Genomic DNA, 18,880 nt, shown 5'->3' with positions numbered 1-18,880 from the left:
TTTTTTTTCTACAATTCTTATTTTGTCCTCTCTTTCTTAACTGAAGTTTATTTCACAGCGCACATAAAAACCACCCACTAAACAAAGACATTCTTCATTCGGTGATAAAAGAACCAGAGAGTCTTCTGAAGAACCACTTGAGAACCGTCGCTTCTCTTAAATCCTCTTAAATTCTGCTGCTTTTAACAGTTAAAAATCCGTTAACGAAAACACAGAAGAGCAGGAGGCGGCTGAGGTCAGACTGGAGGAAACAAAACAAGACAAGAGACACAAACAGGTAAGATTGGGGGAAAAAAACGGAAAGCAGAGGGATGAAGGAAGGTGGGAGATGAGAAAGAAGGAAGATGAAAGAGCAGAGAAAGTGAGCGGAGCTAATTGGGAGGCCTGGTTGTATTTACAGGCCGTTTTATGGAGTCGCTGCAGTGTGGTAATGACACGGCAGCGGTTTGTGTTTGTGAATCAGCAGCAGACGGGTGGAGTGATGCAGGAATCAGCTGCAGTCGTTTCATGTTAACGAAGCCGTCGGAGAGTCTGCGTCTAAATGAACCGTCTTCTACACTTTAAACTGTGTGAGAAGTCAGACTGTAGATTCTATTTCTGGTAACCGTCACATGTAAATATATAAAGTGTTAGGAGGACTCAGCGTCCGACCACAGAGACGGTTCAGGTTCAGGTCAAGTCTCTCCTCAACAATCTAAACAAAACTACTTTTGGATATTTTCATTCGTCATCCAAACCGACATTTTTCCTCACATCAGGAGCAATTTAAGGTCGCATGAAGCAAAAAGCTTAATGATAATTTAAACAAAGCTATATTTTTAGATTGCCAAGTTTGCAAAATTTTCTCAAATTATTAGACATATTATAGATATTGAACTATTTCCATTTTATTTCCTCTCCGCGCTGCTCATCAACTGTAGAAAGATGTTTCACCATGCTGAATCTATCTCCAACAACTTGCCTCTTTTTTGTCGTTTCATGTCTCATTTTTGTCATCTTGTGTCTCATTCTTGACATTTTGTGTCTCATTTTTGTCATTTCATGTCTTGTTTTTGTTGTTTTCTCTCTTTTTTGTCATTTCGTGTCTCCTTCTGTCCTTTTGTGTCTTGTTTTGTCATTTCACGTCTCATTTCAGGTCTCGTTTTTGTCATTTGATGCCTTGTTTTTGTCATTTCTTGTCTCGTTTTTGTCCTTTTGTGTCTCCCTTTTGTCATTTGATGTGTCGCTTTTTGTCTGGTTTTTGTCTTTTTTGTCTCGTTTCTGTTTTCTGTCTTGATTTGTCATTTTGTGTCTCATTTTGTCATTTTATGTCTCATATCATGTCTTGTTTTTGTCATTTCATGTCTCGTTTTTGTCATTTTGTGTCTCGTTATGTCATTTTGTGTCTCATTTTTGTTGTTTTGTCTCATGGTTGTCATTTTCTGTCTCATTTATGTCATTTTGTGTCTCATTCTTGTTGTTTTGTCTCATAGTTGTCCTTTTCTGTCTCATTTATGTCATTTCGTGTCTCATTTTTGTTGTTTTGTCTCATGGCTGTCATTTTCTGTGTCATTTATGTCATTTTGTGTCTCATTTTTGTCATTTTGTGTCTCATTCTTGACATTCCGTGTCTTGTTTTGTCGTTTTCTCTCTTTTTTGTCATTTCGTGTCTCCTTTTTGTCCTTTTGTGTCTCGTTTTGTCATTTCATGTCTCATTTCATGTCTCGTTTTTGTCATTTGATCCCTTGTTTTTGTCATTTTGTGTCTCGCTTTTGTCATTTTATGTGTCGCTTTTTGACTCATTTTTGTCTTTTTTGTCTCGTTTTTGTTGTTTTCTGTCTCAGTTTGTCATTTTGTGTCTCATTTTGTCATTTTATGTCTCATATCATGTCTCATTTTTGTCATTTCGTGTCTCATTTTTATCATTTTGTCTCGTCTTTGTCATTTTCTGTCTCATTTGTGCCATTTTGTCTCACACTCTGTGTGAGAAGTCAGACTGTAGCTGCTATTTCTGGTAACTGTCACATGTAAATATATAAAGTGTTAGCAGGACTCAGCGTCCGACCACAGAGACGGTTCAGGTTCAGGTCAAGTCTCTCCTCAACAATCTAAACAAAACTACTTTTGGATATTTTCATTCGTCATCCAAACCGACATTTTTCCTCACATCAGGAGCAATTTAAGGTCGCATGAAGCAAAAAGCTTAATGATAATTTAAACAAAGCTATATTTTTAGATTGCCAAGTTTGCAAAATTTTCTCAAATTATTAGACATATTATAGATATTGAACTATTTCCATTTTATTTCCTCTCCGCGCTGCTCATCAACTGTAGAAAGATGTTTCACCATGCTGAATCTATCTCCAACAACTTGCCTCTTTTTTGTCGTTTCATGTCTCATTTTTGTCATCTTGTGTCTCATTCTTGACATTTTGTGTCTCATTTTTGTCATTTCATGTCTTGTTTTTGTTGTTTTCTCTCTTTTTTGTCATTTCGTGTCTCCTTCTGTCCTTTTGTGTCTTGTTTTGTCATTTCACGTCTCATTTCAGGTCTCGTTTTTGTCATTTGATGCCTTGTTTTTGTCATTTCTTGTCTCGTTTTTGTCCTTTTGTGTCTCCCTTTTGTCATTTGATGTGTCGCTTTTTGTCTGGTTTTTGTCTTTTTTGTCTCGTTTCTGTTTTCTGTCTTGATTTGTCATTTTGTGTCTCATTTTGTCATTTTATGTCTCATATCATGTCTTGTTTTTGTCATTTCATGTCTCGTTTTTGTCATTTTGTGTCTCGTTATGTCATTTTGTGTCTCATTTTTGTTGTTTTGTCTCATGGTTGTCATTTTCTGTCTCATTTATGTCATTTTGTGTCTCATTCTTGTTGTTTTGTCTCATAGTTGTCCTTTTCTGTCTCATTTATGTCATTTCGTGTCTCATTTTTGTTGTTTTGTCTCATGGCTGTCATTTTCTGTGTCATTTATGTCATTTTGTGTCTCATTTTTGTCATTTTGTGTCTCATTCTTGACATTCCGTGTCTTGTTTTGTCGTTTTCTCTCTTTTTTGTCATTTCGTGTCTCCTTTTTGTCCTTTTGTGTCTCGTTTTGTCATTTCATGTCTCATTTCATGTCTCGTTTTTGTCATTTGATCCCTTGTTTTTGTCATTTTGTGTCTCGCTTTTGTCATTTTATGTGTCGCTTTTTGACTCATTTTTGTCTTTTTTGTCTCGTTTTTGTTGTTTTCTGTCTCAGTTTGTCATTTTGTGTCTCATTTTGTCATTTTATGTCTCATATCATGTCTCATTTTTGTCATTTCGTGTCTCATTTTTATCATTTTGTCTCGTCTTTGTCATTTTCTGTCTCATTTGTGCCATTTTGTCTCACACTCTGTGTGAGAAGTCAGACTGTAGCTGCTATTTCTGGTAACTGTCACATGTAAATATATAAAGTGTTAGCAGGACTCAGCGTCCGACCACAGAGACGGTTCAGGTTCAGGTCAAGTCTCTCCTCAACAATCTAAACAAAACTACTTTTGGATATTTTCATTCGTCATCCAAACCGACATTTTTCCTCACATCAGGAGCAATTTAAGGTCGCATGAAGCAAAAAGCTTAATGATAATTTAAACAAAGCTATATTTTTAGATTGCCAAGTTTGCAAAATTTTCTCAAATTATTAGACATATTATAGATATTGAACTATTTCCATTTTATTTCCTCTCCGCGCTGCTCATCAACTGTAGAAAGATGTTTCACCATGCTGAATCTATCTCCAACAACTTGCCTCTTTTTTGTCGTTTCATGTCTCATTTTTGTCATCTTGTGTCTCATTCTTGACATTTTGTGTCTCATTTTTGTCATTTCATGTCTTGTTTTTGTTGTTTTCTCTCTTTTTTGTCATTTCGTGTCTCCTTCTGTCCTTTTGTGTCTTGTTTTGTCATTTCATGTCTCATTTCAGGTCTCATTTTTGTCATTTGATGCCTTGTTTTTGTCATTTCTTGTCTCGTTTTTGTCCTTTTGTGTCTCCCTTTTGTCATTTGATGTGTCGCTTTTTGTCTGGTTTTTGTCTTTTTTGTCTCGTTTCTGTTTTCTGTCTTGATTTGTCATTTTGTGTCTCATTTTGTCATTTTATGTCTCATATCATGTCTTGTTTTTGTCATTTCATGTCTCGTTTTTGTCATTTTGTGTCTCGTTATGTCATTTTGTGTCTCATTTTTGTTGTTTTGTCTCATGGTTGTCATTTTCTGTCTCATTTATGTCATTTTGTGTCTCATTCTTGTTGTTTTGTCTCATAGTTGTCCTTTTCTGTCTCATTTATGTCATTTCGTGTCTCATTTTTGTTGTTTTGTCTCATGGCTGTCATTTTCTGTGTCATTTATGTCATTTTGTGTCTCATTTTTGTCATTTTGTGTCTCATTCTTGACATTCCGTGTCTTGTTTTGTCGTTTTCTCTCTTTTTTGTCATTTCGTGTCTCCTTTTTGTCCTTTTGTGTCTCGTTTTGTCATTTCATGTCTCATTTCATGTCTCGTTTTTGTCATTTGATCCCTTGTTTTTGTCATTTTGTGTCTCGCTTTTGTCATTTTATGTGTCGCTTTTTGACTCATTTTTGTCTTTTGTCTCGTTTTTGTTGTTTTCTGTCTCAGTTTGTCATTTTGTGTCTCATTTTGTCATTTTATGTCTCATATCATGTCTCATTTTTGTCATTTCGTGTCTCATTTTTATCATTTTGTCTCGTCTTTGTCATTTTCTGTCTCATTTGTGCCATTTTGTCTCACACTCTGTGTGAGAAGTCAGACTGTAGCTGCTATTTCTGGTAACTGTCACATGTAAATATATAAAGTGTTAGCAGGACTCAGCGTCCGACCACAGAGACGGTTCAGGTTCAGGTCAAGTCTTTCCTCAGCAGTCTAAACAAAACTACTTTTGGATATTTTCATGACTTTGCATTCGTCGTCCAAACCCACATTTTTCCTCCACACATTAGGAGCAATTTAAGGTCGCATGCAGCAAAAAGCTTAATGATTATTAAAACAAAAAATATATTTTAAGATTGCCAAGTTTGCAGAAAGCAGCTGTTTCTGGTTTTATTTCAGGATTTTTATATTAAAATAAATATCTGTTTTATCTAAGCTGAGCAAGTTCTCACAATAATGATTAACCCGATGCAGTTTCGAGACGTTTTTCTTCACTGTTTGCTCATTTTTCACTGCAATACAAAGTCCTGCACCTCTATGGAAACACAGCAACCATGAAAAAGGAGAGAGAACTGGTCTTACCAATTTGGAAAAAAATGGGGGCTCAACATACTATAGATATTTAACGTTTTACATCTTTACAACCTCTACAAATGTGACATTTGTCCACAACTCTGCTCATCATCAGTAGAAAGATGTTTCACCATGCTGAATGGATCTCCAACAACTTTCTCCTCTGTTCTGTTTCTGAGCCATGCTGAATTTATTTTATTCATCCAGCAGCTTTGATTTCCCTCTCATGATCATTTTTGATAGGTTTTGAGAAATTCCTAATATTTTTTTCGACCATTCTGGGCAAGGTCATGCCCTTTTAGACATTTTTTAGACATTTTTTAGCCATTTTGTGCGAGTTTGAGTCATTTTTGATCATTTCGCAATCTTTTGCACAAGCTTATGTAATTTTCTACACATTTTAAATCATTATGAGGATGAATATTTCCACTTTTCCCGTCCTCTCAGCTCACATCGCCACTAATATTTAATTTATCTTCTTAAACTCTTGTAAACGTAACACTTTAGTTATATCTAAGGTAAATCTGCTGGATGTATTTCCATCAATTTGGGTGACAAAGTTTATTTAACCCCCAAAATAATAAAATCTCAGGTCAGTCAGGTCTTAAAGCAGACAATCTGAAGTCTAATTTTTTATTCTTTCTGCCTTCACTCTGACAAATTTGAATACCGGCCCCCAGAGAGAGAGAGAAAAGTTTAAATGTCTTGTGTTTAGGAGCTATTTCAGCTAAGTGCTGGGTTCAGGGTCAAGTTTATAATAAGGACAAGGTCGGGGTAAAGGTCGGAGGTCAGACATGCAGCGAGGAGTCGGGGTGATGGGAACGAACGAACGCGGGCTCCTGGAAGTACAGTTTCAAGGCGGCGAGTTAAAAGTGTGTGAAGGTGTTCGGCTGTCTCGGTATTTTCACAGCTGTAGCGGCAGAGTTTGGCCGAGCAGACCGGGTCAGTCGCTGCCACACCTGCAGCCCTGCTGAGCCAGCAGCCGCCAGGTCCAGCTCAGCTAATCTCACTGTTTTTATTCCCCGACTCTCTTCCTGCCCGCTGCCAGGGCCAACATCTGCCCATCTGCACTGTAAAAATTGGATTTATACTGTAGTAATGCTGCAAATCCGCCCATCTGCACTATGAAAACTGGATTTAAACTGTAACACGGTTTAAAATCTGCACATCTGCACTGTAAAATGTGGATTTAAACTGCAGCACTGCTTCAAATCTGCACATCTGCACTGTAAAATGTGGATTTAAACTGCAGTCCTGCTTCAAATCTGCACATCTGCACTGTAAAATGTGGATTTAAACTGCAGTCCTGCTTCAAATCTGCACATCTGCACTGTAAAATGTGGATTTAAACTGCAGTCCTGCTTCAAATCTGCACATCTGCACTGTAAAATGTGGATTTAAACTGCAGTCCTGCTTCAAATCTGCACATCTGCACTGTAAAATGTGGATTTAAACTGCAGTCCTGCTTCAAATCTGCACATCTGCACTGTAAAATGTGGATTTAAACTGCAGTCCTGCTTCAAATCTGCACATCTGCACTGTAAAATGTGGATTTAAACTGTAGTACTGCTTCAAATCTGCACATCTGCACTGTAAAATGTGGATTTAAACTGCAGTCCTGCTTCAAATCTGCACATCTGCACTGTAAAATGTGGATTTAAACTGCAGTCCTGCTTCAAATCTGCACATCTGCACTGTAAAATGTGGATTTAAACTGCAGTCCTGCTTCAAATCTGCACATCTGCACTGTAAAATGTGGATTTAAACTGCAGTCCTGCTTCAAATCTGCACATCTGCACTGTAAAATGTGGATTTAAACTGCAGTCCTGCTTCAAATCTGCACATCTGCACTGTAAAATGTGGATTTAAACTGTAGTACTGCTTCAAATCTGCACATCTGCACTGTAAAATGTGGATTTAAACTGTAGTACTGCTTCAAATCTGCACATTTGCACTGTAAAATGTGGATTTAAACTGTAGTACTGCTTTAAATCTGCACATCTGCACTGTAAAAACTGGATTTTGACTGTAATAGTCTAAAATCTGCACGTCTGTAATACTGTTTCAAATTTGAAAATTTGCACTGTAAAATGTGTACCTAAACTGTAGTACTACTTTAAATCTGCATGTCTGTACTGTTAAATACGTATCTAAACTGTAGTATTACTTTAAATCTGAACTGTAAATTATGGATTGGAACTTTAGTATGGTTTAAAATCTGCACATCTGCACTGTAAAATGTGGATTTAAACTGTCATACTGTTTTAAATCTGTACACCTGCACTGTAAAAACTGGACTTAAACAGTAGTACGGTTTAAAATATGCACATCCACACCTTAAAATGTGGATTTAAACTGTCATACTGTTTTCAATTTGCACATATGCACTGAAAAAAATGGATTTAAACTGTAGCATGGTCTCCATTCTGCACTGTTCAACTTGCATTTATGCTGTAGTACCGTTTCAAATCTGTCTTTTTCAGTTTCTGCAAGCGTAATTTAAATTTTAAGATGGCATACTGTCTCCTCTGGCCCTCATTTTAAAAAACTTTCACTTTTCTGACTTGAAAACGAATCCTGAAGCTAATTTTGTGTTTCTGTTTTCTAGCAGTTTTTAGGTAAACAGTGTGCAGCGGTTGTGTTGTCTGGATTTCTCATCATGGCTGTTTTAAAGCCCTTTCCTACTGGTTCCATTTACAGTTGCTGCTTTTCAACTGCCCTTTAAACGCTCCTCCTAAAACTCATCCAACTTTTTACCTTCAAATGCACCAGAAAACAGGAGCTCTCTAATCACCTGTGAGGCTGTGAGTGTGCAGAAGACTCACATCCCAGAATGGCAGCGGCCGTCTGGGTGTGGCGCTCCATGTGGGTACGACTTTAATAAAGCAGGAATTTTGTTTTCAGAAGAAAAGAGATATTTTAAGGCCAACCCTCAACCTGCAGCTCTGTTTCTTTAGGCTTAAGTTTCCAGAAAAGTCACGAAGGTGTGGAGAAACTGGGCAACAGTACAGCCAGGAGTGGATTCTATGGTTTCTATACACCCGCACAGAAACCGGTGATTGTATGAACATTAAAATGACATTAACTAGAAAAACACTCGTTATTTAATACCTACATTAACCTTCTGAACCTAAAAGCACAACAGCAGGTCTGAAAGGAATGCCAAAATTACAGCATTTATCACAAGTGGAAACTGTAAAAATGGAATTATTGCCTAAATTTATGCTTCAAACTGTGATATTTCTTTAAAATTGCTGTGTTCTACATGACTCTTTTTTAAAAAAAATGCCAAAAATAATTTCTTTTCTTTAATGAGATTCTGTAAAAAACAAAAAATTCTGCTCTCCTTGGTGCAACTGGGAAGCCATGAGTGACTTAACTTTGACCAGCATATAAAGGGCAAAAATTCTGCAATTTTTTTGGTTGAACTGTAGGCAGTGTATCTACAGGGAGACCGAGAGGAAGATCCAACCTACTGGATCCATAAAATAAAGTCAGCATGGCTCAGAAAAACAGTGAACAGAGGAGAAAGTTGTTGGAGATACATTCAGCATGGTGAAACATCTTACAGCTGATGTGCAGAGTTGCAGTGAATAAATGGCAATATTTACTTTGTTTTTAGCTCCAATTTTGGTCTCCGCCTGCTCCTATTTGGAATAGCTGCTAAAGTCGTTGGTTAGTTGCTAGCTTTGTCGTTCTGATGTTTGGTGCTGGACAGGAAGTGTTTCGACTGCAATAATTTGGAGAAAGTTTACAGGAACTGCGCCTCAATCAACCTTTTTAGCCTTTCTGTTTTCATGTAGGAACCAACAGCTTCAATTTAGGACGTTAAATTTACCCAACCTCAGGAATGTTTTTTTTTCTTCCAATGAAGATCAATGTGTTAAATGACTATTCTAGCTGGAAACAGCTGATTTTTAATGGAATATCTCCATAGAGGTACAGAGGAACATTTCCAGCAACCATCACTCCTGTGTTCTAATGCTACATTGTGTTAGCTAATGGTGCTGAAAGGCTCATTGATGATTAGAAAACCCTTGTGTAGTTATGTTAGCACATGGATAAAAGTGGGAATTTCATGAAAAACATGGAATTGTCTGTGTGACCCCAAACTTTTGAACAGTAGAGTAGATCGACTTTAACTCAGTACGAGCAACTTTATCTAACGTAGAGCAACTTTAATTGATATGGAGCAAGTTTAACTCCTTTAGAGTAACTTTAACGAATATAGAACAACTTTAACTAATTTTAGAGCAACTTTAAATAATACAGAGCAACTTCAACTCATGTAGACCAACTTTTTTCATGTACATTTCTGTTCAAACATTTCTAAGGCTGCATTGTGTTAGCTAATGGTGTTGAAAGGCTCATTGATGATTAGAAAACCCTTGTGCAGTTATGTTAGCACATGGATAAAAGTCGGAGTTTTCATGGAAACATGGAATTGGAGTGGATGACCCAAAACTTTACAACAGTTGTGTAAAAGCAACAAAACAAGAAGGAAAAGTAGTAGTTCTAGTTGGATGTGCATAAACAGTTGAGGTTTGTTCTTCGTTGTCGATGGAGCTAGAGTTGAAAGGACGAGAACGTGAAGACTTTGTTCAACCCTAAAAACAGACCTGAACGAGGTCCTGCAGGGCGATTATTGTGGTTGGAGCATGCACAAAGGTTCCTGAAACAGCCCACAAGTGGAGAACGGCTTTATGTTGCACTATTTCTGCTAATCTTTATCTGATCCCCAACATACCATCAGAAAGAAGAACCGGCTGGAAGAAAATGGGCCTGATTGTCATCGTAACTGCAAATTATACAGTGATATATTTAGAGAAAGCCTCCGAGAATGTTACGCCGAAACCTAAACAGCCAGAAAGTTTCCAGCCAGCGCGCCAAGCCTACAACATGTTTCAGTAGCGGACTGACAGCAGTACCAGGCCATGTGGATGGCGTATGCAGTGCGAGTCTCCCGGCCCTCCTGGCGGCTGATGTTCTTGGCGGCCTCCACCACCTCCTGTGTGGTCTGGTAGTCGTTCAGAGACCACTCATGGACCGCCACCTCGCCGTACTGCAGGATGCCGACCTGGAAACGCACAAAAACACACACAGAAGCATGACAACAACGCCACATGTTCGTGCCGGTCGCACATAGTTGTGGAGAGCAGCTGTCTCTTTAAGGGCCGATCCTGCTCCTAAAGCAAACACTGCGCTGGGGGAATTTTTGAATTCATTCAGAAACCAGAGGTATTTCCTCTTCACCTCACTTCGCCCGCCACCCCCCACTCTCTCTTTTCTTAACTCAAACCCCCTCTTCGTGTTCGTCCATTCCTCCCCAACCTCAAGTCGTGTCCCTTTACATTACCACCGCGAGTCATCCAGCTCAGATCTGCCAAACTGGCTCTTCATACGTCGCTCTGCATGTTTTCACTCAAGGGACCGGCTTGTTTTACTGTAAAGCCTTCCAGTATTGTTCTGTTTCCACAGAGCTGCAGGACTTTCTATTGTAGTGAAAATGAACCCAAATCGAAGAAAATGTGAAAATAACTTGAAATTCAGACCGTTAGTTCACCACTTCGGCGGGCTGCACTAAAAATTACAAACACAACATCGACAGATTTTCATTTCTAAAAGCCGTACAACAAAAGAGGAGTTTGCTTGGATATAATCCTTTCCTTTTAGCTCCAATTTTGGTCTCCACCGCCTCCTGAGGGAAATATCTGATTCTTTAAGCTGTTAAAAGCTGAACTGCTAAACTCTCCACTACGTTTACCATTTCATTGCTAGTGTTGATGTGTTTTTGTTGCACTAAGTTGTAGTTGAAAAGATGCGTCTGCTTGGCAATATTCACTTTGCTTTTAGCTCCAGTTTGGCAGCTTTCTTCTCGAGGAATTTGGAGAAAGTTTAAAGGAACAGCGCCTTAATCAACCCTTTTAGCCTTTCTGTTTCCATTGCTGTGTAGGAACCAACAGCTTTATCCGTGACGTTAGCTCTGAGTGCAACAAATCCTTCTCTAACTCCTCTCCAACCTCAAGCTGGTCGGGCTCATGTCTCTTTACATTAGTGCTGCTATTCATTCTGGGCATATCTGCCAAACTTTATATGTCGCTAGGCATGTTTTCACTCAAGGGACCAGTTTTCTTACTGTGAAAGCTTCCAGAGATCTAAATGAGAGACAAACTGAAACCCACAAGTTTCCATTACCAACGTAAATAATATTCAGTAAACTCTGTGTACCTGCATCTGGTCCGAGCTGATGTGGAACTTGCTGAGGATGTTGCTGAGGAAGTTCTGGACCTCGTACCAGGGGTAGATGCTGTTGGATCCGTCCAGCACGATCACGATGTCCATGTACGTGGAGCACCCTGCCACACGTAGGAGGTTACAGAGGTTTGTTTGGCTGCAGCTGCACGTTTCTTTGCCTCGATGTGTGTGTGTGTGTGTGTGTGTGTGTGTGTGTGTGTGCAGATGTGTGGTTACTTTGCGCAGTCGGGGCGATGGTCTCTCTGGGTTCCAGGTCGTCGCTGACCGAAGTGCAGATGCCGGTGCTGAACATGGACGTGCCGCATTCCTGCGACCACAGAGGGGCACAGGCCTGCAAAACACATGCAAACACACACACAGCGGCATCTGGTTTACAGGTGAAGCAATTTTAGGATGTTTTTCATGCGGCTACACACTTTAAGCCCAGCTGTTTAGAGTCCTGTTTTAGAAATTCTAATTTAGAAAACAATTTGGTTCACCAGAGTATGCGAGTTTGCATGCCTAGCAACCGTGCTATTTCTGCAGTACACATATGCAGCTGATATATTCTGGGTCATGCAGCTAATACACAAAATCCTCAAGAAAAACCTACTTCAGGTTCTGCACACTACTAAAAAGTGTTTGCATTTACACTACCGTTCAAAAGTTTGGGATCACCCAGACATCTCCATGTTTTCCAGTAAAACTCCCACTTTTATCCATGTGCTAACATAACTGCACAAGGGTTTTCTAATCATCAGTTAGCTTTCAACACCATTAGCTAACACAATGTAGCATTAGAACACAGGAGTGATGGTTGCTGGAAATGTTCCTCTGTACCTCTATGGAGATATTCCATTAAAAATCAGCCGTTTCCAGCTAGAACAGTCACTTACCACATTAACAATGTCTAGACTGGATTTAGCATTCATTTAATGTGATCTTCATTGAAAAAAATGCTTTTCTTTCAGAAATAAGGACATTTCTAAGTGACCCCAAACTTTTGAACCGTAGTGTACACTCTAAAAAATTTGGATTTTTTTCTTTTTTATTCTGCAGGTTTTCTGTAGTTCTGAAATACAAATAATGATGTAGACATGTGGGTAGACTTTAGAAGTAAGACTGAGGGAGACACAGAGCAAAGTGAATCTATACTGCAGTGGATCCATGAACCCTCTGAACCCCAAGCAGCAGTTTCTGAGTGAGTTTTCCTCCCTGTAATACACTACAGGCCAAAATGTGGAAGCAAATTCAAGTTTCTGTTCACAACGTCTTCCTTAAAAAGGTAAAAATAATTTAAAAAAACAGTATGAATTCTATGGATTTTGGGATGTATTTACTGCAGGATCATTGATATGCAGCATTTTCATCAGTTTACCTTTAGGTATACAGGAAATGGATGAATAAATGCTAACAAAAGAAAAAGAAGATAGGCTTAGTTTTAGAATTGAGAAGATTTACAAGAGTCACAATTTCAGTGCAAAAGTAAAAAAAAAACAAAAAAACAAATCACAGTTTTGCATTATTCACTTTAGCTGTTTGGCTTTTGAGAGTTGGCAGACAACAATCCAAATAAATGTCAACTTTGTTTACAGAAATGTCTAGAAAGAAACAAGAGTACAGATACAAAGACACAGAATACAGAATTTTTGCAGCCGAGTCAGTCATAGCTTTCTGAAACATTCAGAATTTTTGTTTATAACAGGATGTAGTTGCTATAAATGGTTTATTTTTGGTGAATTGGGGTTCAGAGTCTCAAATAGCATTGGATAAATAGCTGTAAACATCATATTTTTCTGAATTGAAGGGTATTTTTTGACCTCAAAAAGGTACAAAATGGCTTGCCGCTCCAGTTGTACATCATTATGTACCAATTCTGTACTTTCCAATGCTTATGTTTCTGAGCAAGGACATAAAAGGTGTAATTTTATGACTATACAAGCACAGAAATGCTCTGTTTTGTCCCTTTAGGGTCATTCCTGCACCTTGATTTCTGAATTTATATTCTTATAAGTTGTGCAGTCCAGAAGTGTGGGCGTTTCTTTGGTCATTATCAAAGAGTTTAACCACGTAGACAAATATGGCCGAGTGACCCACGTCTAAACACACACACACACACACACACACACACACACACATTAAAATATAAACCCAGTAAATCAGGGCAGACTGGGAACAAAAAGAAAACAAGTCATAAGAGGGAATAAGTCATGGAAAACTACAACGGTGTGGTTTGGAGGGCCGAGAAACGAGGGAGAGGCAGCGAGAGAGGGAGACTATTGTTGACATGTTGGCAGTCACTGCTGTCATGAGCGGTTTAACAGAGCTGGAACACAAGAGCAGTAAAGCAATTTAAATCTGATTGTGCTAAATGCAGGGTGGCTGAATGAGGGGAGTTAGGAGGGAGCAGAGGGGGGCATCCTATAAAAATATTTCTGTCTTCAAAGCATATTTGGCTTCCATAGCAAGTGGGGAAAGCGAGAGGAGGGAGATAAAAGGGAAACTCGAGCATCAGCAGACAAAAGAGGGCGGCTGAAAGTGGGGTGAAACGGGGGGGGGGAGAGATCGGCAGAAAGAGAAACATCCTGGCTTCTCCTGCCCTGTCATTATGGACGGGTTTGTCCTCGGGGCGCTCAGATGAGCAGAGGAGAAGGAGAAGAAGAGATGGATGGAGGGACGAGAGGAAGGAAAAGCGAGAGAGGTGCTATGGCTTTTGGTAGGTCTGTCATTAACAAAGGGCCGGAGACGCATTCCGATCCTGTTATAGACCTGACCGCTGGGGTTAGCATAAACACACACACACACGAACGCGGCCCAGAGATTGTGAACTGTACACGACTCCACACCCGGAGCTGCAGTAAAAACCTGGCAGACGGAGAAAACACGCAACCGCACTGTGCACACGCAACACGCACTGTGTCGGCCTCGGAGCTGCAGAATCGGGACCGGAGATGTAGAATCGGGACCGGAGATGTAGAATCGGGACCGGAGATGTAGAATCGGGACCGGAGATGTTTGCATCGAAGGTTTGCACTTGACTGCTCAGACGATTCCTCGATTTGACTTCAACACCAGCTGGGTTTGGTTATCGTGACTAGAAGATCACTCATAGGGAGAACACGTCCAGCGATGACATTTGGCGTCAATAAAAAACAGAAACACAGCAGAGATGGAATGAAAGTTCACCCGCTAATGACCAATAAAGGGTCAACATTCATGTTTCCGTGTAATTTTAAGGAAAATTTGAAGCTAACTTTAGTAGAAGAAGCTGAAAGCAAACTTAGTTAGCTGTCAGCAGCCAAAAAAAACTTGGGGTTGGCGGAGACCAAAAATGGAGCTAAATGGAAAATGAATATCGTCTAGGGCTGCAACTAACGATTAGTTTAATAATCGATTAATCGGTCGATTATTTTTTTTCGATTAATCGATGAATCGGATAAAAAAAATAATTTTTAATTACTGCTTCTTTATTCAGAAACTGAAGATTTAGAATGACAGAACAAATAAGATCATTGTCGTGACGCCTTTGTCTTCAACCATCAGAGGCCTCATGTCAGTGACGGTCATGTTGAGGATGCTCTCAGTCAGACAGCTGCTTGCTGTGGTGGACATGATGTCTTTCTCATCATAAAGCCTGTCAATGCAGTTCATCCTCCCTCATTCCAACACAGACCAGTGTCTTCACTTTGTCAGAAAACTTAAAACTTGAGGCTCAATCTTTAAATTATTACCACCCCTGTGTGGAAGTTACGTTTATTTATAATGCATATCCAAACCATGCTTAAGCTGATTAAAGTGAAATAAAAAGCATCTCTCACAGTCACGCACACAACATTACTCAAAAATGGACCAATGAATTTGGACGAACTTTTCAGGGAAGGTCAGAAATGACACAAGGACCAAGTGATTAGATTTCAGCAGTGATGCAGCTTATAGCCTGGATCCAAGAATTTGTTAAAGATTTCTGTATCATTGCCAGATAGCAGCACGGCGTCACTGTAACCATGACAACAAGTGAACACTACATCAGCTGCATAACACGCGTCTGTGCTCAACGCAAAGTCTTTTTGTTTGTGGGTAAATCTATATTAAACAGCCACATTCTATGTTTCTGATCATCAATAACTAATAAACTAATACTGCATTTCTAAAAAAATAAAATAAAATGCTGCATTTCTGACAAAGCCATGTGCAGGAATGAGCAGCCTTGGTTGAGTAATGCTCTGTCTGAGTGCTTCTCTTGTTATTATTTTGAAATGAAAGCGTGAAACTGTATTTATCCTCATTTAGACCTGAAAAACTCACATCTTCACATATAATTTGCTTCTGAAGTCATAACTTTCTCTGACACAAACACACAAATACTGCCGAAATGCGACAGGAAATCCACACACAAAGAATCAAACCGAATGATGAATGAGAGTGTGTTACTTTAAATGTGCAAATGTATCTCCAGAAACAGGAAGCGGGGGATCAGCGAACCACTTCTGAAGTCAAATAGAAACACAGCGAGCGAGGGAACTCCTGTCAAATAAACACAACCTTTTTCTCCCCACATCCCTCCAGGAGCCCACACAGCAGAAACAAAAAGCTCGTTTCCCACACAGAGACCACATACCAAGAAGCCATCAGGTGAGTCTGGAGTCAGGGTCATGCCCAGGTGGGAGTTCCTCAGGTTCTTGGAGACGTTCTGGAGGGCAGTCTCACCTGAAACACACGAAACGACTGGTTTAGTTTTGGGAAATCCAAACGTGAATGAATGTTTTAGCTCAGGTTGGTTGTTTTTCCTCACCTAGATTCACTTTGCTGCAGTTTGAGTTCTTCTCCTCTCCCACAATGCACTTGTAGACGTCTCCTTTCCTGTTGTTGGGCGGCCCGTCCCACGGAGCTCCGACCAGCATCCTTCAACAGAACATCCATCATCCAAACGTCCTCTTTGTCTGCGCACTGTGACAGTTTAATTACCCACGTCTCTGTTCTAATTACAACCGACACTTACGATTTCTCTCCGTCTGCTTCATGCTGTAAGACCGAGAAGCCGAACAAAGCGTCTTCTGGGCCGCTGAAGATTCGCGGATGTTTCACGTCTATGTTGAAACACTGACACAGTTCTGCAAACAGAGGCAACAAAGAAGATTATCATTCAGATTGGAAACAAACAAAAAGTCTGGGAGACATCTTATCAGTCAAAGACATTCATGCTGCATCCATAAATATCTCCTGAACACCTTTTGCTCTCATTCAGCCCCATATAATCATACTTCCACCTCCGTGCTTTACTGTCAGGACCATGCATCCACTGTGGTAGTCCTGGTCAGGTTCACACCAAACATCTGAACTCATTGATCTTCATCTGAATGAAGTTCTCCAACATTCATCAGGCTTCTTCTCATGTTCTTTAGCAAACTTTTATTTGGACGTTTTGTGCCGAACAGCAAACAAAGGTTCTTACTTGAACAAGGTCTACAAAAGTTGATGGTCTGAAGTAGCCTAGCTGCGCTAGACCCATGCTCTGAAGACGCAAGGGTCTAGGCACGCTCGACAGGGAGGGAGGCGGGCTAAAAGGTTGTCTATCAAATCACTCTGCAGCAATTGGGTAGGTATACAACCAATCAGCGCAACGAATAGGCTCCTAGAGCGCCGGAAATCAGAGGATGCGGTAGTTCGGTGAAGCCTTATTTATACAGTCAATGGGTGAAGCTCAAGTATATTACAGACATGCTAACAGAAAGATTATTCAGAGTCGCTGCTAATGGAGCTCAACGACTGTTGTCGTTTTTGTTGTCGACCCTGGCAGAGAATTAAATTCGTTGCCGTGGGTTGTCTAGCTCGGCTAGGCTAGTTGTTTGTGGTTGTTTCTGTCAGAATCATCGCGCCTCTGTCGTCACTTCGTTACGCCCGCCTTCTGACTCTACACTTCATGGTGATTGGTCGGCCAGTTTTAGGAGCATCCAACCTCGAGGCTTATGGAGGGTAACTAGACCCACCCTGGCAGAGAATTAAATTTGTTGCCGTGGGTTGTCTAGCGCGGCTTGGCTAGGTCTGAAGTGAACTTCAGCAACATTATGCCTCAGTTTATCATTTATACATCACAACCTACGGCTCACAGAGGATCTACAAAGGAACAAAACATTCAGTCACAGGTATCTGGAACTGATCAATATAGTGTTATATAGTATTTCTGACAAAAAAAAAAGACAAAGACAAAAAAACCCAACAAAAACAAGACAAAATATTACAAAAATAGCACACAAAAGGGGGGAAAATGAGAAAATCACTAAAAATGAGACAAACAACAAAACAAGAGACAAAAAAATTTACCAAAAAAAGCTACAAAGCAACAAAAACGATGCGGAAAACAATGAATAAAGCAAAACACAAAATGACAATAAGTCAAAAACACAAAATGACAAAAACAAGAAACAAAACAAAAATGAGAATACGACAAAACATGAGAAAAACAAGAAAAGTTAGACAAAAAAGACAACAACAAAAACAAGACTAAATATTACAAAAACACACAAAACGACAAAAGCAAGAAACAAAATGACAAAAATGAGGCAAACGACATTAAACAAAACAAAAAAGAGACAAAAAGTTACAAAGGGGGAAAAAAGTAGACAAAAATGAGACAAAGAATTACAATAGGGCGAAACAGAACAACACAAGCAAAACAAAAAGGAAATACAAAATGACAAAAAATGAGACAAATGACAAAAGTCTGACAACAAAACAACAAAGACAAGACAAAATATTACAAAAATAAGACACAAAACAACAAAAACAAAACGACAAATCAGACAAAACACAAAAAAACAACAAAAACAAGACGAAATATTTCAAAAAGGAAACAAAACGACCAAAACATGACACAAAAAAAGACAAAAACGAGAAAAAAAATTTACAAGAAATGAGACACAAAATGACAAAACAACAATGAACAATCTAGTATTTTACTTTATGACCAAAACAACTTGTCATGGTCTAGAAATTGTTTTAAAGTCATAGTTTTACAAATTTAAAATCTACAGTTAATGTCTTCTTTGGAATTTTTACACTTTACAAAGTGGGCCAGATTGGACCCTCTGGAGGGCCGGTTTTGGCCCACGGGCCGCATGTTGGACACCCAGGATTAGGATTCGACACAAAACGAGTTCATCAGCGGTTAAAATGAGCGAATAACTTGCAAAACATGAGGTTGGGAACCGTGTGTACACAACTGCAGCTACATCTACAGATTATTATTCTGGCCTCAGCAGAGGGAAGAAGGAGGGTTTAAAAACGACGGACAAACAACACGAGCAGAGGCGACCGGTGAGCAGAAAGAGAGTTCAGTCTGAGGGGTAAGAGGGACGAGTAGGGAAGGGCGTGGGTTTAGAAAAACCACGAGGTATAGTGAGAGCCCTGTTAGCACA

The 18,880-nt window shown here is 39.5% G+C and overlaps 1 protein-coding gene across 2 annotated transcripts in view; it reads right to left on the bottom strand.

Moving 5' to 3' along the window:
• Nucleotides 1–18,880, bottom strand: part of itga10 (integrin, alpha 10) — a 62,457-nt gene that overhangs the window by 28,458 nt on the left and 15,119 nt on the right. For both annotated transcript variants that reach the window (XM_051956976.1, XM_022209316.2), the window contains exons 2-7: nt 16,465–16,576; nt 16,258–16,367; nt 16,084–16,172; nt 11,703–11,817; nt 11,460–11,587; nt 10,160–10,308 (exon numbers count right to left, since the gene is read on the bottom strand). In XM_051956976.1, the coding sequence (XP_051812936.1) occupies nt 10,160–10,308; nt 11,460–11,587; nt 11,703–11,817; nt 16,084–16,172; nt 16,258–16,367; nt 16,465–16,576 (703 nt within the window). The remainder of the gene's footprint in view (nt 1–10,159; nt 10,309–11,459; nt 11,588–11,702; nt 11,818–16,083; nt 16,173–16,257; nt 16,368–16,464; nt 16,577–18,880) is intronic.

This window comes from Acanthochromis polyacanthus, chromosome 12 (assembly GCF_021347895.1).
Source record: "Acanthochromis polyacanthus isolate Apoly-LR-REF ecotype Palm Island chromosome 12, KAUST_Apoly_ChrSc, whole genome shotgun sequence".
Classification (NCBI taxonomy): Eukaryota; Metazoa; Chordata; class Actinopteri; family Pomacentridae; genus Acanthochromis; species Acanthochromis polyacanthus.
Note: the sequence above shows the minus strand (reverse complement) of the source record. Positions and strands in the feature narration are given on the sequence as shown.